This window comes from Orussus abietinus, unplaced genomic scaffold (genome assembly GCF_000612105.2).
Source record: "Orussus abietinus isolate OABI.00-Male unplaced genomic scaffold, Oabi_2.0 scaffold235, whole genome shotgun sequence".
Taxonomy (NCBI): Eukaryota; Metazoa; Arthropoda; class Insecta; order Hymenoptera; family Orussidae; genus Orussus; species Orussus abietinus.
The window spans coordinates 18,199-41,585 of record NW_019394385.1 but is presented as its reverse complement, the minus strand read 5'-3'; the positions used below and the strand labels follow the sequence as shown (position 1 = coordinate 41,585).

The window sequence follows — 23,387 nt, the reverse complement described above, 5'->3', positions numbered from 1 at the left end:
ACGAGTGGAAATATTAAAAGGATCAGAAGGAAACCGTTTTCATGAAATATTTACCGTATCTCGCAAACTCGTTTAATTACGTGTTTTTATTACATCTTTATTGGGAGTGCAATAATGGACTATTGTGAATCCGGTCTTAAACGAGCAGCGTCCGCTGCTCCAGCGAACATAGGATGAATGGAATGATTTCCTTTTTCTTTTGGAATATTAAGTCGGCGCCCACGCTTACCATTTATTCGACAATTCTGACGAGCAACTGATGGAGCTTTAGTCCGAGAATTCATGCAAATTTTAGAACAACCGCAAAACTTTATTTACTTAAAGTAAGGCACTTTAAAGTTAATGATGCCTTATAAATGAATTAGATGTTCATATTCATGGGAAAATAACATAATTCAAATAATTTGTAGAATTTTCTATTTTCTCTTTATACTTAATAAACAACAATGTACAAAATAATTATTACGGCGATGGATATAAGAGCGCGCAACTTAAATTCATTATACAATTTTCCTGTGTCTGTGTTATCCCTATGTCGGAGTTCCCCTTCTATGATATCACAATGAAAATAAAGAATGGTAATAAATTGATGTTTTCGCCGTATACGGTTATATGAAGTCTTATGTGGCACAGGTACGCGTAAAATATAGAATAGTACAAATAAATTATCACAAATGTATAAGGAAGAAGGCGCCGTCCATTAAACGATTGCTCTGTGGCTCCACGTATGTACAATGTTCTATAGTCGACAACTCATCAATATCTACACTATGTCAATTTAGTGAATACCATGATATTCAAAATAAACTTAAGATGTAGGGTGCCAAAGTAAAATTGCACCAATAAATTAAAGTAAGCCAATTACTGCTACTGTACAGAAGCGCTAAATCTGGAGTTTGTTCTGAGCGTGGTTCTTCAGATAGTGCATTAAATGTTCCATTTTGTTAAATAGAAACGTGAAACAACCTATCAGTTCGTTAAGGATATAACAGAAAATTTTAGCACGACTCGTCACATCTACCTTATGATACTGCAAAGTTTCAAAGCCTAACTAGAAATAGCAGAAAAACAAATAGTTCTACTATGATTAGCAGGTGTTATACCGAGGCCATAATGTTTACATTTACAGATTTCAACATCATCAAGAGGCATGTCTTTCTCGGTATTCCTTGACTATGTTAATTGTTATGCTTCTATAGCATTCAAATGCGTAGTCATGTTGCTTCTGCGTTTATATGAACTACTTAATCTTCAATGATCAAATTATTACCCATATTTTATTCATTTAATTAATCTAATTCTTTTGAACAATGATAGAACTTATTCATTAGAATCCATAAGAGATGCCATGATTCAGATCATTTCAGTTGCGTCTATTACGTTTTTACTTGTATGCTAGAGATAATTCTTCGTACATTTATTTAAAGTTACAAGTTTTTCGAGAGCATAACGCCTGTGTTATGATCTTATTTAAATTCAGTCAATTCTGTCATTAATTTTAATGTAAATGTGTGCAGATTTACTGAATGGAAAAAAATGGCGTATCGGCTATAGGGAAACTTACTTTACAAGTGGAAGAAGTATCTTTGCATCATTAAATTTAGTAACTAATTATTCGAACAATTAAACCTCATTCATAGTTACGTTTTATCGAAGAACGAACTGTGATGGTAAAGCAGTCTTAACAGGTTTGCGAGACAGTGGTCGCAATGATTCCTTACGTTTACATGCGAAGTTTTGTCCTTATTACAGGAACGTCAGATACTCTTTGCTTAAGCTTAATGAAACTATGTATGTAATACTTAATTAGAGGACCAATATTCGAATGACTGATGATATTGACATGTCTAGTAAATGATCGGAGGCGCGGTTCAATTAAAAATGAAAGAACTCAATGCGGTTTAACTAAATGATGTTTTCCTTTTCTTCTGGCCGGTTTTGTTCGCATTTTGTACCCTCTGAACTGAACTTTTTCCATTTGCAATACCTACAAAAAGACCAATTAATATCAGAGATCAAATTGATAAAGTAATTGTTTATAAGAACAGCAATATTTACGTTTTAAATGCGCCACTCTAGACCGCGTAAGAGGTTGAGCATTACTAGAGGTAGGAGTTGAAGATTCTGCTGGTACTTGTGACACCTTCTTCATTAACTGAGCAACTTCCTCCATCGCTGGAGTCATCCACTTTGCTTTTAATTCGTTGCTAAAATTATTATTTTGCTATAATATACTACTCTATTCATGTAAATTATTCCTCCAGCTATTTAGTATTCATTTCATTTTAAGATTGAATGAGGTGAAAGGCGTTTGTCACAATTTTTTTTGCAGGGACTTTTGTCATTGCAATGTTCGCTCAAACGGTATTCATAATGAATTTATGATATTGTTTATTAATTATATTATCCGGAAATATTATTCATCTCTCACTATATTACTTGGAAATTCCATGCGATTCCCTCAGTTCTGATTTCAAAACTCAAGAGAGTTCGTTTGACTTTCCTGAACTCTTCAGTGAGCCTACCACTACTATAATTATTTACTGTTTACTACTTACTCAGACGATTTAGATACTGGCTTATGTCTAAAACTGCTTGATTGTCTGTCTTTCATTTTTTGGAGTACTTGCAACATTGCGTAAGTTGGCACGGACGGTGGCGGTGGTGATGGTGGTGGAGTTAGAGGAGAGGATGGGGGAGTAAGGGAAGGAGGCGGTTGAGTACTAATTTTTGCAAGTTTATCAGGATGCCTTGCAAGTACTGCTTCCCAGCTGAAGAAGTCAGAACGTTTTTCCATTGCAGCCTGCATGTTTCTTGTTGTCCGAGTCTTAAAAAAAAATTAATGTTAATATATTACTATAGGAACATACAAACCTGCATGACAATGTTTACCTGTGAATTCATAGGTCTGCATGGTTTTCTTTCTCGTAAATATGGTCTTTTAAAAGATTTAAAACATAATATATTTTCATTAGTAGATTGGTCATCGAATATAGAAGTATACGGGTCAAAATTGGTATTGTGCTCAAATAGACTTCTCAGATAGGAATAATTTGGCCTTGTTTCAAATCCTAATCCAGCAATATATTTCATGTATTCAGTAATGTTAGCTATAAAAGAAACAAAATTATATATCTTCATTTTGTAGATGTACTACGCTTAATATCAATGTACTTACTAGGTGGTTTCTTTTTATGACGAAAACATTTATGCATAAAAATTGGTATATCAGAAAATAAAATTTCTTTCTGTGCATGAATGTCTTCTGGATTGGCACTTGCTGGAACTCCACCATCTTCTTTCTCCCAAGGTAACTTTCCACAAAGCCACTGAAGTATATTGTATCCTAATGTTTCCAGGTCCCCCCTTCGTGAATGAGCTATAATAAATTAAATCAATGAAGAAAATAACCTTTATCCGTTAGGCTAATTCTTTGTCCGAAGCCACCAACATTGGTAGTAACAAATGTAGTAATAACTACCGACACTTAAATTAAAATTTGTAATAATGGATTCATGAGTTCTTAAATTTACATACTTCCATGATGGGCATCCCTCGATGTAAATTCTAGTGTACCTTCATGAGCTCGTCGCTCATCATGGACAAATGGTTTATGAGAACCTGCTCTCGTTCGAAAACGATATGCTAAACCATAATCTACTAAGTATGCTTGTGGATTTTGTGTAATCGATCCATGTCCATTCGATGCTAATAAAATGTTGGATCCTTTTACATCTGCATGTGCATAGCCACGACTGTGAATATACTCCAATGCATCCAACTAAAAAGAAAGATTTTATGGAACTTCAACCTAATCACATGTTACCAATTACTATGTTATCTATATTTTTTATATTTTGCTTACCATTTGCACTGCTAAACTATGAACAAGCTTAGTAGGTAACTTTCTCCCATGTGAGAGAAATAGTTTCCCCACGTCAATACCATATCGCGGTATTACTAAAAATCTGTAGCGTTGTCCTTGATAATAATGGGATCCTGAACCATTATACGTTGGTATACCAATTCTTCGTCTCCCTTGTGATTTACACCAACTATTAACTGAAAAACAATTATAATTATATTACATTATGGTGACACTTCTTTTAAATTTTCTCACAATAAAACATTTGACTTACCCATTTCTTTACGGGCAGCTCGAATGTAGAAGTTCATTTCAACAAACAATGGCCCATTATTGTGTGGTTCGATTTTAATAACATACTTTGCATCGTCTCCGACTGGTTTAGATACATCATTTGATGCTGTGTAAACAAAACTGATCTTTAGGTTATGTATATTATAATTCTGTTGAAAAACTATATTAAATGTAATATTTATTTTGCAACAACCCATTTATTAGTAATGAACTTACCAAGGTAAATGTCTCCAAAACCCCCACAACCAATAGGTTCTCCTAATCTCCAATCGGAATTTGTAATATCCGTTAATATTTCCCCTGATGGTAATCGACTTGGTAATCGACAGCCCGATGCCGCTACTCTTTTTAAAGGGATTTCTTCTGGCCGACGAGGTGCCATTTTCACTCTTTAACCCTTCACGAACATAAAATTGAATCTAATTTACAATATTAATGATAAAAATACATTCTAAAAAGAATTTATACAGTTGGAATCACATTTCGAACTACTGAGTCGATATATTTAGGAATAACTCATATTACAACTGTTTTAATAGTTAACCCAGTTATTCCAAATTTAGAACATTTCTGATCCATGGTATAAATTAAAAAAACAGAAAATGGTCACTAAAGTTTAAATTTACTCGTGAACATAATTTTCAACAAAAATACCGACAAGTTACAACGCAAACATATTTTGGAAATAGTAATCACTTAGCAAAATCAAATAATCTGTACATACTACTCATTTAAGACAAAAATGTTTATGTCAATATGATTAAATTATTTTTAGGTTACTTAAAAACAGTAATGTTACATCACTTATCCCACCCATAATACAGTTGTTTATTATTTCAAGGACTTATTTAGCCTGTTTAACAATTAAAGAACTATTCCAAATATATTCAATTGTCAGTGGTATGAGTAATTAGACTAAATAGTTGTACATATATTAAGACAGATGAACTGAAAATGAAAACAGATTTATACCATAATTATATGATACAGTGCAAGTACGTAGTCGGCAAAATATACCTTTACGCAGGCATAACAGAATTTCACATGACCGATTGCAACTACTATCCACAATTTAACAACTGAAACAATTCATAATTCGCAGTCGTAATCTACAGAAACAAATTTTCAGAGACTTTTCTCGACCCGTACTGCCATTTTCCGAAGCGAAAATGGAGTGCCGATCAGTTGGACATGCGTTCGGAAACTCACACGTCCGTGACAGTTGACGGGCACGTTAAAATGGTAAACATGTTAAATCAATTGTAAGGAAGTTAACAATAAAATCAGTTGTTTAAATTTATTCGTTCTACTTTGTTTTAACACTGCCTGTTCTCCCAAATTGTGATTAGTCGTAAAACAGAAATTCAATTGTCCATTTCTTTCGACATAGTTCGAAAATTATCTTAGATCAAGCTTGGAATCAACCAATCAGTGACGAGTATGTCAAAGATGAGATATATATATATAGTTTGAATCGAAGAAAACTGCAGACCCTAAATTCCTGTAATTTAAATTTTCTGACCAATTAACGCAAAGAAATGCATAGACAACTACGTTTTCTGTTCGACGATTTTGTTTCGTAATAATCTGCGGTGAGGAAACAAAAACGAACTTACTTACTTCACTAGCGCAGCCATGTCAACTCAAACGAACAGACCCATTATGTTCCTAAACTGCACCAATCCTCTTCATTTTTACTCTAGTGAAAGTTAGGTTATGTGATTGTTTGTGAAACTTGAAGTACAGATACATTATTTTAATTCAAATCTGGTAGTGAATAATGATGAACCCATGTAAGATTACGACAAACAATATTACAATGTATCTATCAGAACACTAAAAAGCGTTACAATTTTTGTACTTAATTTTCATACATATTTTTGATTATATCATGCCTAATCATTCTTGTGGGTTGCTTATTAATGGTCACCATACTGACATTGTATTGAATGTTTATAGGTATATTATTCATACTTTTTGTACACTTTGTATTTAATGTTTCATCGGGAAATTATTAACTGTAATTGTTTTCAGTAATCGTATCTTCCTGATTGTAAGCCAATTTAAAAAGTTTGGGTCTTTTATTACGGTTAATCGACAAGCTAGTGTCCCTCAGTTTAATACTGACATTTATACAATTAAGTGAGTACTTTGGGCATGACAATAAAATTGACTGTTTTTATGTAACATGTAATGTCATAGGTCTTTACTTGGAAAAGATGACGTCGATGAACATGTAGCTGCAAGATATATTGCAGAACATATTGAAATTGATAGACCTCTGCTACTTTCTATATGTTTGAAAAATTATGACATAGAAGTATTACAAAGTATTGTAAAGGTTCTAAATAAGTTCAAAACTTGGTAAATGGAAACAGAATAATGAGTATAATATTCGGTCAACTAGTTATTGGTCCTCCTGGGAGTGGGAAGACCACATATTGTAATGCAATGTACAAATTCTTAGAAAAAGTTGGTAGAAAAGTGGCTGTCATAAATATAGGTAAGCATCACTCATTTTCTTTCAGTGAATTTTTTAAATTATTTTTATAAGTACAAAGAAAATTATTCAACATAAACTTGAATTAGGATATCATTTGCATTTATTAATTTCAATTTAAAATGACTTTAGCATTATGTTAATATTGTAGATCCAGCAAATGAGAATATGGGATATAAACCAACCGTGGATATTTCTCACTTAATTAAACATGATGAAGTCATGACAGAATATGGACTTGGGCCTAATGGAGCTCTTGTGTATTGTATGGAATTTCTGGAAAAAAACATTGACTGGCTAATTGCAAAAATTCTTAACTTAAAGGATTATTATTTAATATTTGATTGTCCTGGCCAAGTAGGTTTTTTTAGTACTGTTTTAGATCATTGCTTTAGCATTAAATAATTGTTGAATCATATAAATTGATTTATTTTTTAAATATAGGTTGAGTTATACACTCATCATAAATCACTTGCTACTATATCAGAGAAACTAGGACAGAACTTGGTGAGATTATGTTGTGTACATTTAATAGACTCACACCACTGCAGTGATCCTGGTAAGGACAAAAAACATTTTTTAGGAATTCGAATTAAGCATTATTTACCATAAATTACTACTTTTCAATAATATATTTACAGGAAAGTATCTATCATCTTTAATTGTCTGTACAAGTACAATGCTTCATATGGCCTTGCCACATGTAAATGTAATGACAAAAGTAGACGAAATGAAAAAATTCAGTGATAAGCTGGCCTTTAATATAAACTTTTATATGGAAGTTCTTGACCTGAATTATCTTCTAGAAAAATTGGATGAAGATCCTTTTACATCAAAGTAAATATCAATATAAATCACTTAAAAAAGATCATAGTTTTCCAATTAATTGCACATAGTATAAATTCTTAATGTGTTCATGCAACAATAATTGATGGAATGTTTTTACAGATACAAGAAATTAAATGCTGCATTGGTTTCATTAATTGAAGATTACAGTTTGGTGACCTTCCTACCATTAGACGTCTCTAATGATGCACTGTTACTTCAAGTAAAAAATGCTGTTGATAAGGCAAATGGTTACATATTTGGAGGAAATGAACCACGAGATGTTCAGTCTTTGCTTGCTTGTGCAGTTGGAGCAATCAGTGAATCTGAGAAAATGTCCAGTATCGATAGTTACATGGACTAATAATATAACCATGATTTCTTTCATGTTTATTTAGATCTAAAAACAAAGTGGATAGAATAAAAATATTTGTACAGCTTCCAACAATGTGTTTAATAATACTATCATGCCAGGTTGACAAAGATCTGAGCTGCATCATCGTACTCATATGTTCTCCTTAAAAAGGTATCGATCAACTTTAATCCAGATATAGTCTGTAAATGAATTGAAGATGTAAATACATTGAAATATAGAAAGATTTCTCCCATCGATTTTAGTTTAACAATGTTTCATTTGTTAATTACTTACAATTAGTCCGGTATCTAGGGGAACCACGCACAATGGAACATCAGTAGATTTTCCAGGCTTCAAGGTCCCTAATATTTTTTCAGATACTCCACACCATGCTATTAAATTACTAGATTCTAGACTCAGTATTATGTCCATGTTCCTTTCCCTATAACATGTTTCATAACATCAATGATACTTCATTACTGACAAATAAAGTTTAGAAAATAACTGTACTTACGACATGTTTACTATATGACACTGGAAGTTAACTGGTTTTTCTAATGCTACTTCAGAAGGAATCGATTTCATTGTAACTCGTAGATCTCCATGATCAGGAGCCTAGAGAAAGGAAATTACACAAAATATATTGATTCATTAACAAATTCTATTAAACTATAAAACTGTACAAATATGAAACAATTTACCAATCTTTGCAATTGGCTAGTTTGAAGTCGTCCTCTTTCGCCCATATTACTTCGCCACACGATATCAATTTTACCAATATTAGTAACATTATATATCATTTTGGGGCATTCAGTTACATTTGGTTGAGGCTTTAAACAATAAAGATATTGTCGACTACAACCTGAATCTAAAAGATTTATTGGGCCATAAATAGATTCCCCCTTTTCATTCGTATTGAGAGTCATTACTGAAAATTGTTTTGGAATATTAACTCACGCAATGGCAATATGACGCTTATATGCATTGTGTAATTTTAAATAAAAATTTTTACCACTAAATAAAGGAGATGATTCCACATCAACTTTTTCTAAGCATATTGGTCCAGCTGTAAGATTTTCAATTTCAGCCTCAAGATATATCTCATCCGACTGTAAAAGAATAACACATTTAACGCCATAAATCACGTGTAAATAATCATAATTTTTCTAAGTATTGACATTCATATCACTAACATGCATATTGCGGTCTCAACCCTCTCTCATGATATCAAATGTACCAAAATTACCCAAAAAAGTACATTTGCTTTGTTTTACTTATATAGAACATAAATACTTACATTTATTATTTAATTACTCTGTTAGAGCTATACCTGCCATCATTTCAATCTTACCTCTGCATTATAAAATTTAGTTTTAACATCTAGGGGTTTCAAAACTTGAAATTTGAAAAATTTCTTAAAAGATTGCGTTGGTGCTATAGGATTTGTTGGTGTATATGATACTTCGCATATTAATCTAAAAAATAGAGTTACATTTAAACTAGTCAATTCTGGGAAATAAAGGAACAATTTAAATTTGACATACATATGGGTTCCAGTCTCCTTAACTTCATGATAAATGACTTCATCTATGGTACTATCGGGTTCCAACTCTTTGCTTTTCTCACTATGTCCAGATAGAGGAATCTTCTGAGTACTTGTTTGCAAGTCTGTCTGTAATCATTAGCGACTATCACAACTTCAAATTCCTTAAGACAAAGAATTTTTCTCTTCCAAAAAATAGGTTTACCTTTATAACTACATCTTGAACAACTTGGTTACTGCCATTATGTACACACAAGTAACTAGAAAATATCTCCCCAAGATAAATATTCCTGAAATAATGAAACAAGGTAATGCTTTATATCTAATTTTACAGAATTAAAAGAAACATAAATATTATGACAACTACATTGATTACAGCAAACTGGTAAGGTAATATATTACATAAAATAGCTATATTATGTATGTCGTACCCAAAACTTTGTGGCAACACCATAAAATATCCTAAAGCAAGAGTCTCCATTCCAGGTAAAGCGGTGCAATCAATTTTCAAATCATCATTCAACGTATTGCCAGGTAAATCCGTTGGTTCACATGTAACCACAGTAGGACTAGCAAGAGTTGGACGAGTTAATCTCATAACTAAAAAGAAACAATATAACTTACATATATGTTATACTTCCATAGCAAGTGAAAGAAATGTATTCAATCAATGAGCATAAAGTTATTTAGAAAGGGACAATATTTGAAGCTATAACATACCTTTTAAGGATAATAAATGTTCACTTTTCTGTTTTGCTTCCATTTTTAGAAATTCGACTATTTTACTAATGACTAACAATTATCTGTTAATACTTAAACATAATTCAAAGCACAAAAGTCGTACTTAACACCAACAAAATTTCCCGTGATCAGCTGCAATCATGCAATCAGCTGTGATCAGCTGTCAAAATTAAAGGATGCCACTTGTACCAACTGCTACTCCTTGACAAGGTTAGGTAACTAATATACCCTAGGTAATTTTCAACGTTTTTTTTACAGTAAATTACTAGGTATTTTACGTTACGAGTTTTATACGCGACTACATCAGTACTTACAGAGATGGCTCATCTCTGGTACTTACTAGAGATGAGCGGATCCGCTCATCTCTGTATTAAATAAAAATAATTCATTTCCTTCATATTTTTTTTATAGAAAAGAGAAAATTAAAGTGATAAAAAATGACTGGTCAGCAACAATCCTGCTTATTAGCTCCTCTCTGTTAGTATTAATATGTAATATACGTAAAAAAAACCTTAAAAAACGCGGAATTCTTCACACCTGGCTTTGCATATCAAAGCTACGTGAGCGCCTTTCTGCTGCGGACGTTTGAGGTACTCAAAATATTATTTTAGTCATCCTAGATAGTCTACGTTACCTACTGTTGATTCACTTCATCATGCTCAAATTTTGTACTTTCCTATTTATGGCACACTATCCGTAGGTAATGGAAAAATTAATTTTGCTATATATTTTGAATACTGCCTAGTCAATATCAAAATGACATACATTAGTCCCTCCTTAGCATTCTTTAAATATTTCTGACTTTTCATACAGCCTGATCTTATTTTTCCTACTTACGATGTTTTAAAAAAACTTTCTTTTCCAAGATCTGATGCCTAAATATCATCTTAAAAATGCAAATGCAATGAGATGTGGCAGTCAACCGAATTAATTCATATTCATCTGCGGGGATATAATTAAATGAATGAAATGTCATAAAAGTACAATTTTCATTGAAATTCACATACCTGACTAGTAAGATTACACATCTGGCATATACTTATTTACATTGGAGAAATTAATGCATCATTCTTATTTATCAGTTACATAGGAGTCAATTCTAGTTGTGATAAATCGAGGTTTCAGGTGCAAGGAATAAAGTCATTTCAAATTGATTTAATGCCTTACGCTTTCTTCCGATTTTAGTTTCATAAAATATCCTCACACGCATTTCCTTGGACAATGCTGGCATGGCGGAAATGAACGCGTCATTGCTGTATAACTACTGTATTTCAACCACTTCCTAAGCAAGCCATGGTTGAGCCATGAATGAATCGTCTGTGCACTATAGGGGATCAGAGACCGCTTCTACTCGACTGTGGAATGCAGTTAAGGGCTAACCAAACGAGTTTCAAGCACGTCACACCGGTTCAGCGAGTTGCGTTTCTCTCTTGCAAAAAAAACTACGGAATGCCAAGGCTCCTTAAAGGCACGAAATAAGGTACGATGGACGAAGTACCTAACCAAGACAAGATCTATAATAGATAGGAGTACTTAAGCAGTTCGTTTAGGATACTTACATTATCATTCGATTTTAAATATTTTCACTCGGCGGTAATATCGTGATTAAAATGTATTAATCAATATGAGGCTATGTAGCAATACCGTCAATAAATCGACTTTTTCATACATGGAACACCAGTATAATTATTTAAACGGTCATTTTGAAATCGCGAAAAACTCGTTTTTCCATTCCATATAAAAATACAATTTTCGAAACCCTCCGATCAGGACCTGATTAATATTCGTTCTTTTTAGAATATTGTCTTTAATTCCATTATGCACGTTTCTCAAAAACGTGTTCGTCTTATTTCGTATGTCTTAACTGATTATCCCAATTACTAGTGAACTTTTGCAAACTTATGCTGAAAAAAGACCCAGCGATCTTCATTACTCTAACCTTTTTATTATACATACCATTAATCACAAGAATTATACACAATTAGATGATCTCCGATTTGTACAGAATGTCGCCGTAACAATTCTTTATACTGTCAACTTTCTAAATATCATAGAACTATGCTCCACCTTCGATAACGGAAGTATTCTTGTAGAATTATGCTGTAATTCGGTTCATTTGCCAAATTTTTTGCTTACTCTTTTGAATTTGTTTGTATCGAAATTCGATATTCAGACTCTGCCAGAATCTCGGTATTCGAACTTATTTGGAAGTTATTGACAGTTGTGTAATTTCTGTACTAAGGTATTACTCCACCAGCTTACTCTTTCTGTTAAAATAAAGGCGTAAAAGTTCTGCCACTGCAATATTTCTGAAATGCTCAGTCTGTTCCCAATGCGACTCGGTTGATGTTTACAATTAAACTCTGCATCGCTTATAAGATATTTGTCTTCGCAAATGTACACATATATTTATATTCCACCAATTTCGTGAAACATTTGGCCCAGACAAATTATCACATTTTGTTAAAGTATTTTGCGAACCACGTTTCACTGGCTTCAGTGTTTTGAATTTGATGACTTTATCAAAAGAAATTATTCGTTTCAAAACCGAGTCAACGAAAAATGGTACTTCGAAATTTGATGGCAAGCTTACAAAGAAGAAAGTTAACCCTTCACTGGTGACATACGCTAAGCAATTTTACAAGTTACATTTATTCTTGCTGGTTGCACAAAACCATTTCGGATTTCTTTTGGCTTATTGAGCACACAAAAAATAATTAATGAGCAAAATATTTTTTGTTTACGACAAAAAAATGTTACAAACGATACACGTAGATGGTAGTTTAACTATTTTTTCTATACTCGACCGAAAAAGATCCGAAAATATATATTTTACATTTCGACAGGCTTGTACAGTAAAGGGTCAATGTTGATCCTTATTGCAGGCCATCGGAGCGACAGTAACGCAGCAATTAGTAATAGTTTCGTAGCGCGAAATGTACGCAACGTTATTTTTTAAAAATATGTATATACCTTTCTAGCTCTAGACTTATCGATAACAATTAATAATGACGTCGGCCCTTAGGGGATGATGATGGGATTAATGCTAAACGCGTTAACATTCGATTTTAGTAAGGTGCATTCGTTTTTTATACAGAGAGGTTGCAGTTAGGCAACGGAATTGTATTATTTGCGTAATTATCATATGTTCTGTAAGTATTCACAATAATTCACCAGACAGACTAACGAATCGTTTTAATACTGTTTGGATTAGGAGAGCCAGATATTAATGCAGCAAACCTATGAAAAAGAAATTTTCTTTTAGAATTACTTATAAAAGACAGTCAAAAGGGACTCTTTAAATATGTTAAAAATACAATTCGATCAGCGTATTTCCAATGCATCAGCTTATTCCTTTTGATGTTCAATTCGGTGCAACATCAAAGCCGTAACAAATTTTCCACATGCCGAGGCACATCGCTGTTTCTCGTTTAAGAGAAGGAATGCAGTTTCATTCTGCAATTATGAGCCAACAATTGGGATAGAACATATGCTACTGCATGGGATTTCGGGGCAACTGAAATTAAAATCTTGCAATTTGTTTATTCTAGGTGTCTAAAGTTTATCTCCTTACTACCCGAGGCGTATGTGATAAACGCATCTTCACCGAATAGCTATATCTTCCTCGCTACCAGTCGTTACGGCGTGAAGTACGAAGTACTAGAAGAGAAATGCTCGCAGTATCATAGTAAGCGCCCCATAGCGCGTTCTCGGGCTAAGCGATTGTACATCACGAAATATGAAATACTATGAGAAGAAAGCCCGGACCGTCATGCTGACGGGTTCTCTGCACACGGCACAAGTCGTCATACCGGGTGCACACTTTACGCAAGCAACCATATGTCCACAAGGTAAAAACACTACGCCCAACTCTTCGTTGTAGCAGATCTTGCATATCCTCGCGTCATCGATAGGCTTACTATTAGTCGGCTTTACATTGGATAAGTCTTCTAGACTGCTATTTTTCGAGGACCCTAAATTCTCGATACCACTGTCTTGAGATCCGATACCGCTATCTTGGGATCTGCTCAACACCGTGCTTGGCCCAGGATTGCTCTCGACATTGGGTTTCGTTTCCGTCTCTACAGCTGCAGAATGCTCGACCTTCTTAATATAACTAGGTAGATTCATCTGCATGGCTTCCTAGAAACGAATGTACCATTTAAGAAAAATCCTGTAATTGATATTAGCGAGTTGACTTCCATAGAATGTTCCCTTACTTCTTTTGAAGGAGGCGATACGCGCTGGCCCGTTACCCCACTAACGAACTCCTGACCTTTTACCAAAAGAAGGTAATAACATTTTGAGAACCATTTGGCATGTTGTTCCCATGGATCATCCTCGGGTTCCCAGTCTTTTAAACCACCACCACAATGATAGCACAATGTCTGATCACCCTTCCCCGTGTAAAAGAAACCGGCATCTGCCAATTGTTCTTTGGTCTGTGGCATCGATTTTGGCCAAGATTCGAACGTTCGTAATCTTGCGTCATAACTTGCATACTCCGGATGACACGGGCCTTTAGGTCGACCAAGCCCTAAGCATCCTAGTTTTGCATTGCTTGGTAGTTGTAGGTCTTTTGTGAACGAATGGTTGTCCGGTCCCGAAGTAGGTCGATATTCCACTCCATATGGTCCACATACATCTCGACTTCGGGGCAGCGGCGGAGGTACCGTTTGAGGATCCACCCCAATCGGTACGTTGCCACAAGGCTGTTTACGTATAAACCTACATCTGCCTGACCATCGCTGATGATCTACCATCGGATTGTCACCTTCTATCCATTGACATATTTCCACCTGACATTCAAAACATCTAACTTTGTCTCCTTCTCCGGTATAGTAAAAACCAGCTGCTGCAAGTTTTGCAGGGTCCATGAATGGTATGGGCCAGTTTCTGAAACTCTCTAACCTTGCATCTTCGAAACGATAGTCGATATTGTCTACTTCATCGACATGTGTGAGTAACGGTAATGTTGGCGGTGGAATATGTGGATGATCGGCTGATTTGAATGGTGATAAACTATCTCTTAGGTCTCGATGTTCAACAATTCCTGTCATCTTGTTGCGATTTTTTTGTTTTAGCTTTCTGACTTTACTCGGCCAGTGTAACCCAAATCCTGTAAATAAATAAATAGATATTACTACATACGATACGACACGCTGCTTAAGAGCATATTTTATATGATTACATATACAATTCCAAAAATAAAAAAGGGGCAACCGATTACAATTATTAAAAATGATTTGAAAAATGCATAAATTACAGATCGACAACCAGAGTTCAGCAAGCATTTCTTTAAGTGACCATTCATTGCTGGCTGTTTGCCCAAATATTAATACAATTATTTGAACGGTGTTCTGAATTATCGAACCATAAATATTTAAACAACCACACAAAGCACAGCCAAAATAAAATACTCAGCAACTAGTGGCACAATAGTAAATTCACCGTGGAAATTCACAAGGGTAAGAAATATCTTTTAAATTTTCAGGGTAAGCGACACGACAAAGGTCGTCAACCTTTTCGTCTATAAGTGCGTGTACATCATATGGAAGTATTAAGCGCAGAAATATTATTTCAAGACTATCGCTGAGAGGATGACTTAGCAACAAAAGGTTTACACAACTCGCGATAATATAACCTCAACGCGACCAAAACGTAACGAATCGAAAGCGCAAAGCCCAGGCCAAGCCCTTGTGCGCACTGTCCGTTACACGATACAAAGGAACAAGGGACCAGGGGGAAAATGAGGAACAAGGACTAAAATTCAACGAAAGAATCTAACAACATAAGTACAAGGTTGGTACGAGGAATAAAATGTTAAATAAAAAAAATCCTATCTTAACGTATAACTTTAACTTCTAATGTCTAATCAATAGGACGCAATCACATGACATCCAACGTACTGTTGACAATTTCAAAACGACTTTAACAATCTAGTAACCGTTCAAAAACGGTCACAATTATACCGCTCGAAATAAAACAGAATTTAATAACATCTAACCAAATTGAAGTCTTTCCCGAAAGTGTGAATATTTTTGACCTAAGATAGTACACACGATATTCAGATCGGAAATTACATCAGAGACACATTGCTACAGAAAAATTAAGGTAACATGACAATTCAGAGAAAATAAGTAAATAAGTTTTTTTCTTTCTTCATGTTTATTAAATTAAAACACGGGACATGGTCATGAAATTAATGTCCCACCCTGTACATATGAAACGAAGAAGGTTGGTTATAACCGGATAATGTTTTGGGTTGCTGTAGCCCCACTCTACGTTCCCTCCTACATTATTTTCTACATCACACTGTATATATATACACCCCGTTCCCAATAACTTGGGAAGCGATATAAACAAACGTTTTTGGATGACTCAAACGAGTTGGTCAGAAGCACGAGGTGGGAGAGGTTCGCTTCCTTTTTGGTTCACCATTCAGCGCATAAAGAAATCCTTCTTGCTTTCTTTCAGTTAACCTTTTGCAGCGTTTTCAAAACCCCATTGTTAAAATTGAGTATGACGATTTCCCACAACAACTTGCGTCAAAAAGAGCAAATATAGGCCAAAAGTGCATTGCAATTGACACATCGTTGCCGTGTGTCAAAGGTAGCACCGGAATGATTTTTTTTTTCTTCCGACAAAACTTTCCTACCCAAAGTACCAACCTTGAGTACTGGAATAAGAGAGAAAGGGAGCCGACGAGGAAAAGAGAGAGGAACTCGAAGCACGTATGAACCACCAGGCAGGCTCACTCCGGACATCGAGCAGTGATTTGCAACCGAGGTATCTATCGACAATGACGATCCACTTTTTACAACGTCGCACGAATGCCACGCGTGCTGCTAATGAAAGAAAAGCCTCGAGTGATGCCGTGGAAGTGGCTGGCCCGACAAGAATTGTATTTCAACGCGCGATTGCGTACCAACACGGATACCGAAGCTACGACGTCGCGACCTTGTATCATCCGGCAAAAGAAAAACAAAGTTCATAGAGCACTCTCGTGGGACGAATTTATCTCTAGAACCGTGATTGCAGTCACCGCCGTTTAATCACCCCATAAAGAGAACAAAAAATCCCCGCATACAACCTTTGAACATTCAAGGAACGAAGAGATCATATCGCACGTTTCCTTAATTCGCGTTTAATCCATGAAAGATTCAAAGTAATACAGCTTTTACTCCAATTTAGAATCCGATCGCCTCTTGCACTTGGTCGTCTTTACGTAAACAAGGCGAAAAGTTCCTTGGACGCGAACCACGCTTACACCAGACGGGTCCTATTACAAAATCAATAACGCCGCCCAAAATGACGCGGAGTCTCGCCGGCTAGTACGGCACGCATCCGCGGTCGGATTCAAGGAATGGCATTTTTCCAGACGAGTCGGGCCCGCCGTGCGCGTTCCAGAGGCGACCGCGACGAGCACGGGAGACACAACGGACACAACGGGCGCACCACGCATGAGGGGCCCACCCAGGGAGAGCGGACTTACGAGAAGTGCTGCACTTGCACTTGGAATTTGACTGGGTCCGGCATACGATCAGCGGTACACGTTTTGACATAGCAGAGGAAACTCTGGCTGGCGGTAGCTCGCGCGCTCGATTCGCTCGAGCCTTTTCCAGAATCGTTCCCCCGATCGGTCCGCGAGCAGAGCCGACTCCGGACGTGCCGTACGGCACGCCAACTGCACACAGCGACGCGAAGCCGCGCGCACACGAAAGCGCGAGCCCGCGCACGGGACGGCGCAAGGCTGCACACACAACAACGCGCGACCCACACACTACGCCGCGCCGCGGTCACATCGATGCGCGGAGAAACGATGGCGCACAGCTGTACACAGCGTGGCACTCAGGGCCGCAGCGCCAATACTGCCAGTTTCCTCTTTACTGCTCGATTGTATACATTCCCCCCCACCGCTCCGACGCGCTGCACGCGCTGAGGCGGTGACCAATATATGAATGGCTATTCCAAGAATATTGCATGCCGAAGTGTACACAAATTTCGATTTCTTTTCCTCGTTATCGTAATAAACTAGAAACGAGTTAACAAGAGGATTTGTCACCAATGGGTAGATTTCAGGGTATATCGTTTCTTGGAATTGTTTACCGATTTTTTGGATAAGTTGGAATTAGATACTTCGTTATGAATGTGATATCTTTCAGTAAATGGAAACGTCTTTGGTATAATGATATCGCTTGACATCGATCGTCGAGATTTTGTAAAAATTTTGAGCTAATTCTAGGCCGTGTAAAATAACATTTTTATATGTTCTCGAAGCAGGCTTAATCTTCGTTATTTCCCCACTATTTTGTACCACCCTGGTACACGTGTACGACGGTGACTGGGGAGTTATTCTCGTCTTCTTATAGACCACTCGGTGAGTCTTAGAAAGAACCAGAATAACCATCCTTAACGCGAATGGTCAGTCGCGAAAAGGGTTGGAAGCGCTATATCGTTTCTTAATTTTCCATTGAGCGCTAATAGATCTGTGATAAAATACGTTACCGAATTACCACTATTCCTTTCACGAATATCGCGACCGTGAATCAATGAACGCGTTTCTCTCGTTTCACGTTTAATCCCTAAAATTTAATCCAAAACCCATTTATTGCGCATTCGGATTTTATTCTTCGTATTTCTTAATTTTCCTGCGGTTTCAGAAATTTCCACGCATCTAGCTCCTTTTTCCCATTGGAATTAATTCGTGGGGTAGCTGCGGCCCTGCACTCAGCTGCGCACACTACAGAGCGCGGCGCACACAGCGAAACAGCTGTGACGCCGCGCACCGTGGACGCGCAGCCGGCGTTAGCAACGTGCGCGCGCACTCGCGGCGCTACTCCGTTCCTTCGGCGCGACGTTGCCACGTCGCGACCTCCATTCCGCGCTCTCTCGCCGTTCGTGTCGCTCCGTGCCGCTCCGCGCGGCCCGCGCGACGCAGCCGAGCCCGTGGGAATGAACGCGCCTCGGCTCGGCCAGCGCGGAGCGAATTCCATTCCTTCCCTTTCCGGAATGCGCACTTTTATGACCTCGTGAATCGTTAAGAAACGCCACCGAACGATCCCTCAAGGCGGTCCTTATTACGAGCTCTAGAATGATACGCGCGCGGTACTTTTTAAAAGGCCACTGCGCTTGCCGCGCAGGACTAGATAAAAGTAGTTCGGATGAAATTTGTTTGATGAAGCCATTTGCGAGATCCAGGCTAGGTTACGTAAGGTCGGTAGGCTGGTAAGCTGGACGACGTAAGGTCGTATTCAATTATACGTCGGCCCGATACGCAGAATGAACTTTTTAACCCGGAAAAATGATTGACATGTTGCATAGCAACCGACCGCACGGAATCGTTTGAAAATCAATCCCTATAAATATTTTTTTCTCGACGCCTCGGGCGTAGAATATATTTAGACATCCGAGAATCTCTGGGTGCGGCTATGGTATTTTGTTTATATACAATCAGAGTATCGGTGATTCGGTTACAAGTGTTGGATTTCTCGTTTTGAATGTTACACTTATACTTCCTCTTTTATAACGCTTTCACGAACATTGCTTATCCGTCTGGAGTTTCCGCCAGATGGAAAACAAAAGTCCGCTGATAGAGGTTTTAGGTCGCCTGGACACCGCCCAAAGTCAAAGATAAGCAAAGACAATGTTTGGTGCGCGACTTTTAGGGTGGAGCCGGTACGTGACTGTTTTGTCGTATTTTAATGTGGTTTTAATCGTTGACGTGACTCATCACTTCCGCTCGGCGCCCATTAATGCAGGGTTCTAGTTCTTTATGAAATCATCCCATATGAATGAAGCCTGATTAAACTTCTTGGAATAGTCCCCTGAAAAAATATTATCATGGGTACAGGGTACAGTACAGTCAAAAGGTTGTTGGACCTTAACCTCCCTCGTGCCTTGGCTTTGAAATAAAAAGAATAGTGATTCAATTATTAATAGAAGTATCTTTTTCCTGGTTGCTGAATAGTTTTCCCCTGGCAATAGAAGAATATATTATTATACCGTACCGAAAGTCAATTACTAAATACGAAGTAATAACCCGCTGCGGAACTAAACCTTCACTTATAAACTCGCTATCAATTAAGACCTGTTTACGGGCAACAGCTGACATTTTGATTCGAATTTAAATCGGCGAATTAGATTTAAAGTGCCGATACGTTTGACGAGGCGATTAGCCTATCAGCGAAAGGCTTCGGCCAGCGATATTAAAACAGCACCGTCGAGTACAGGTAGTCCGACTTCCAATTATCAAATGTCAATGTCGAACGATTGACTCCACAAAGAGCCGTTGAGTTTTTCCCCTCGCTTTGTCGAGGGGAAAACTCAACGGTTAACGTTAGTAATTCCCGCAATTTCCAAGGAAAGAGACTTTGCCAATCTTTTCCTGAACTTTCACATCTGTTTCTTTTGCCCCGAGAGAGCCCGATCCGGCAACAGCGCGCGGCCGAAGCGCGAGCGAGAGGGCGAGAGGCAGGCGCGCCACGGCAGAAATGCGGGAGCGAGCGAGACGGCGAGAAATGAATGTCCGTACAAAGCCCGTTCTTTGTACGGGAGGTGGGGCAGGAAGCTACCCGGGTGGCGGTCCCCGATGATTTCAGCCTGTTTATTCTATGACACGCTCTCGTAAACAAAAATCGAGATCGCAGAAAGGACCGCCGCGATACAGCATATATATGTATAGGTTACATATCGGCAAGAGATAAGTCGGCGCTTAGCGCGGCTCGATATGGCCTGGCTGTTATTCCCGGGGCGAGAGAGAAAGAGAGATCGGATAAACTGGCGGGTATTGATCGGCGGATAAAGAAAAGCCGGACGATAACGCCTCGATAAGATCCGCGATACTCAGCGGCCAGGTTTCGCGAGAACCTTCTCGTGTCCCGTTAAACGCTTCCAAGCGGCGATTCTTCGTTCCGGCGCGGCATGCCAACGGAATGACACCGAGTTCCACGTAGCGCGCCCAGCCCGCACCCAGGTCCGCTCGATTTTCTCCGTTAATTCTCCGCCCTTAACCTTTCCAGACGCGGAGTCGACCTATCGGGACTGGATTGTGCTCGGGTCAAGGATTTCTGCGCAGTTGGGCGTACCTGGAGGGTCCTTTATCGACGGTCCGTTAAGCGGCGCAGAATGCCAGGGAGACTCAGCGACGCGCCATATGCACCGACTCGAGTTGCTCGGCGATCGCTCCTTAACAAATCGACGACCGAACCGATTCTCTATTGTAATTCCGTTATGTATCAGAAGAGTTACCGACGAGCGCCGCGTTTCCGAACATATCACCGCGATACGGGGCTGCGAGTGAAATAGCCACACGGCCAGCAATGGCGCTCGTCCCCCCTCGAGCGGAGCGTGGTAACTGCTCGAGAAGGCCACGGAAAAGGCCGCGAGCCAGCCTGGCCAAGTGCGCCTATCGTGCTCAAGGGGATTCCGGCCTTATGCGCCCCGTCGGCTCGTCGGGGTTCTCGCTTTTCGGGTTTTGGCCCTACCGAGACCCTCGGCCACGTTCATCTCGCCGTGGTCGTGGGTCCGACTCTTCTCTGCGCGATTAATGCGACCGCCAGGGATCTATGTACCGGATCCTCGCCTTCCGGGCGTTGGGTTTCGCCCCCGTTGCTGCAAACATTTAGACTCGCATTTAATCATGGGCTCCAGTTAACGCTTCAAGGACTAATCTCGAGATTTCTCGTTACTCGTTTTAGAGTTAAGCCGCGGAAAATGGTCCGCGATCGTTTGGACGTCTTAATGTTTAACGAAGGGAGAGTGTTGATGCGTTTTCAGCGCAAATGAGTAGCATTTGATACGACATTTCTGATCCGGATTTTCGTTTCACAACAGCGACTCGATGTACGGTAAAACGCTTTGACGATATCATTTGTCGGAGGATCGCCATTTCCTAGAATTAACGTTCATTGGCGATCCGGTGGAATTTTTTATGACGCGTGGGATGCAGATATATGCGTATGCCAATGTTTCTTTTTGCAAGGAACGTTAAGGATGCGTCATCCTCCGATTATGCCATTCTTTAATATGTACTAGATGATGCACTTCTTAAGTAAAGGACCTTAATTCGCTTTCTTCGACTGAACGTATGTTTACCGTAAAATAGCAAGTCAAAGTGGAATGCAATTTACAGACAATTGTTATATACAATTTTACAGAATTAATGACAATTAAATATGCTACCGTAATGACCGATTCGATTTTTATCGAGTATTAAGCATCATAACGTACTTATGTTTTTTTTCCACTTGAACGGTATCGTCTAGCGACATAGTTTTTTATCTGATAACAAATGAACAGGTTAAAGTTTGATTGTGTTGTAATTCACCTTTGCGACTACTGAGAGGTTTTGATAACGCTTGTTCTATAACGCGGTATCGATATAAATCGGTAGAGCTGAATGTATACAAATTGTAATATGGTAGGGCGTGTATGCATTTTTATGCTTGCACGCACAAGTTGCGGGAATAAAGACAGGAGTGAACATGTTTATAATTCCTGCACTATCGAAGTTTAACGGAAACTTATGGGCATGACACCAGAGAGCCGTTGGTCTTATTCATGCAATTGTTTATCTGTGGACCAATTGAGTCATTGCAGGGAACTCCTGGAAGGCGTCTTTACAAAGTTCGAGGTCCAGTTTTAATCACTATTGTGTAGTCGAGCGACTTGCCAATTTTTATGTTGAAGGTAATATCAGCGCGGTACCGTCACTTGTAGCTGAATTTAAATACCAAAGAATATTCTTCAGGAAATAAGTTCAGTAATTAAGTGTTCCTTGATTCTCAAATAAAACTGACAGTCTTCGATGCAGCGAACTAAAGAAATCTGTATCGTTCCAAAGGAAAAACAATGAAGATATGTTTTCGTTATACTTGTGTTTTAACAATAATACGACGGCCTCGTGTGATACTAATTTCTAAGTTACCACAATATTGTTAATCACACGTAGTAACGCATTATCGTATTTCTTACCTGAAGCGGAAGCTTTTTAGTTTCGTTTCTCCATGATTAAGTGTAATGGAACTATACCCAAAGCTGACTTAACTAGTACAACTGGCAAAGTAACGCTTGCGACATTGCAGATGTTATTATCGATTGCAGATTGAGTACGATAGATATTTTATCGTAGGATGGTGGGGCTGTGTTATCTTATTTCAACGTATTAGCGACGATTCGCTGTACTCTTTTTTTCAACGTACTTTAGCACGTTGACTTAATTAAAACGCACCCTGCCTAATCTATATCCTGCACGTTCCGGGAA

General features: G+C 38.0%; 4 protein-coding genes across 10 annotated transcripts; 1 reads left to right on the top strand and 3 right to left on the bottom strand.

Moving 5' to 3' along the window:
* Window positions 1-444: 444 nt before the first annotated feature.
* Window positions 445-5,385, bottom strand: LOC105697861 (serine/threonine-protein kinase VRK1). Of its 2 annotated transcripts, none has more exons than XM_012421592.2 (10): window positions 5,132-5,385; window positions 4,376-4,556; window positions 4,140-4,265; window positions 3,866-4,062; window positions 3,538-3,781; window positions 3,179-3,379; window positions 2,893-3,110; window positions 2,559-2,827; window positions 2,059-2,207; window positions 445-1,987 (listed from the first exon to the last, which is right to left on the bottom strand). In XM_012421592.2, exons 2-10 carry the CDS (start codon window positions 4,539-4,541, stop codon window positions 1,902-1,904), a joined length of 1,656 nt encoding a protein of 551 aa, XP_012277015.1. In that variant the 5' UTR covers window positions 4,542-4,556; window positions 5,132-5,385; the 3' UTR covers window positions 445-1,901. The 2 variants fall into 2 exon arrangements, with proteins under 2 accessions (XP_012277015.1, XP_012277014.1); XM_012421591.2 differs by having other exon boundaries at window positions 5,177-5,384.
* A 324-nt stretch (window positions 5,386-5,709) lies between these two features.
* Window positions 5,710-8,096, top strand: LOC105697828 (GPN-loop GTPase 2). 3 transcript variants are annotated; one of them, XM_012421509.2, is made up of 7 exons: window positions 5,710-5,952; window positions 6,194-6,301; window positions 6,362-6,662; window positions 6,811-7,016; window positions 7,104-7,218; window positions 7,301-7,496; window positions 7,608-8,096. In XM_012421509.2, the coding sequence occupies exons 3-7, from the start codon at window positions 6,542-6,544 to the stop codon at window positions 7,846-7,848; spliced, it is 879 nt and encodes a 292-aa protein (XP_012276932.1). In that variant the 5' UTR covers window positions 5,710-5,952; window positions 6,194-6,301; window positions 6,362-6,541; the 3' UTR covers window positions 7,849-8,096. The 3 variants fall into 3 exon arrangements, with proteins under 3 accessions (XP_012276932.1, XP_012276931.1, XP_012276933.1); XM_012421508.2 differs by having other exon boundaries at window positions 5,710-6,118; XM_012421510.2 differs by lacking the exon at window positions 6,194-6,301.
* On the bottom strand, window positions 7,862-10,556 carry LOC105697827 (trafficking protein particle complex subunit 13). Its single transcript, XM_012421507.2, has 10 exons — window positions 10,103-10,556; window positions 9,814-9,982; window positions 9,588-9,672; window positions 9,384-9,511; window positions 9,191-9,314; window positions 8,852-8,948; window positions 8,541-8,767; window positions 8,354-8,454; window positions 8,134-8,281; window positions 7,862-8,039 (listed from the first exon to the last, which is right to left on the bottom strand). The coding sequence occupies exons 1-10, from the start codon at window positions 10,143-10,145 to the stop codon at window positions 7,950-7,952; spliced, it is 1,212 nt and encodes a 403-aa protein (XP_012276930.1). The 5' UTR covers window positions 10,146-10,556; the 3' UTR covers window positions 7,862-7,949.
* A 1,490-nt stretch (window positions 10,557-12,046) lies between these two features.
* Window positions 12,047-23,226, bottom strand: LOC105697826 (death-associated inhibitor of apoptosis 1). 4 transcript variants are annotated; one of them, XM_012421505.1, is made up of 3 exons: window positions 23,099-23,226; window positions 14,344-15,242; window positions 12,047-14,266 (listed from the first exon to the last, which is right to left on the bottom strand). In XM_012421505.1, exons 2-3 carry the CDS (start codon window positions 15,181-15,183, stop codon window positions 13,871-13,873), a joined length of 1,236 nt encoding a protein of 411 aa, XP_012276928.1. In that variant the 5' UTR covers window positions 15,184-15,242; window positions 23,099-23,226; the 3' UTR covers window positions 12,047-13,870. The 4 variants fall into 4 exon arrangements, with proteins under 4 accessions (XP_012276928.1, XP_012276927.1, XP_012276925.1 ...); XM_012421504.2 differs by lacking the exon at window positions 23,099-23,226 and adding an exon at window positions 21,211-21,508; XM_012421502.2 differs by lacking the exon at window positions 23,099-23,226 and adding an exon at window positions 17,619-18,859.
* Window positions 23,227-23,387: the final 161 nt, after the last annotated feature.

Excerpts from the sequence above, each read along its gene's own strand:
- LOC105697861 (XM_012421592.2), bottom strand. The coding sequence starts at position 4,541 with ATGGCACCTCGTCGGCCAGAAGAAATCCCTTTAAAAAGAGTAGCGGCA. Across the intron at positions 4,266-4,375 it reads TTTTGGAGACATTTACCTTG|CATCAAATGATGTATCTAAA; the intron begins GTAAGTTCATTA and ends TTGTTTACACAG. Across the intron at positions 1,988-2,058 it reads TAGAGTGGCGCATTTAAAAC|GTATTGCAAATGGAAAAAGT; the intron begins GTAAATATTGCT and ends GTCTTTTTGTAG.
- LOC105697828 (XM_012421510.2), top strand. The coding sequence starts at position 6,542 with ATGAGTATAATATTCGGTCAACTAGTTATTGGTCCTCCTGGGAGTGGG. Across the intron at positions 7,017-7,103 it reads TATTTGATTGTCCTGGCCAA|GTTGAGTTATACACTCATCA; the intron begins GTAGGTTTTTTT and ends TTTTAAATATAG. Across the intron at positions 7,219-7,300 it reads ACACCACTGCAGTGATCCTG|GAAAGTATCTATCATCTTTA; the intron begins GTAAGGACAAAA and ends ATATATTTACAG.
- LOC105697826 (XM_012421502.2), bottom strand. The coding sequence starts at position 17,688 with ATGTCAAAACGTGTACCGCTGATCGTATGCCGGACCCAGTCAAATTCC. Across the intron at positions 15,243-17,618 it reads GTGCAAGTGCAGCACTTCTC|GATTTGGGTTACACTGGCCG; the intron begins GTAAGTCCGCTC and ends ATTTATTTACAG. Across the intron at positions 14,267-14,343 it reads TATCGCCTCCTTCAAAAGAA|GAAGCCATGCAGATGAATCT; the intron begins GTAAGGGAACAT and ends ATTCGTTTCTAG.
- LOC105697827 (XM_012421507.2), bottom strand. The coding sequence starts at position 10,145 with ATGGAAGCAAAACAGAAAAGTGAACATTTATTATCCTTAAAAG. Across the intron at positions 9,983-10,102 it reads ACATTTATTATCCTTAAAAG|TTATGAGATTAACTCGTCCA; the intron begins GTATGTTATAGC and ends GTTTCTTTTTAG. Across the intron at positions 8,949-9,190 it reads CTAAATTTTATAATGCAGAG|TCGGATGAGATATATCTTGA; the intron begins GTAAGATTGAAA and ends ATTCTTTTACAG.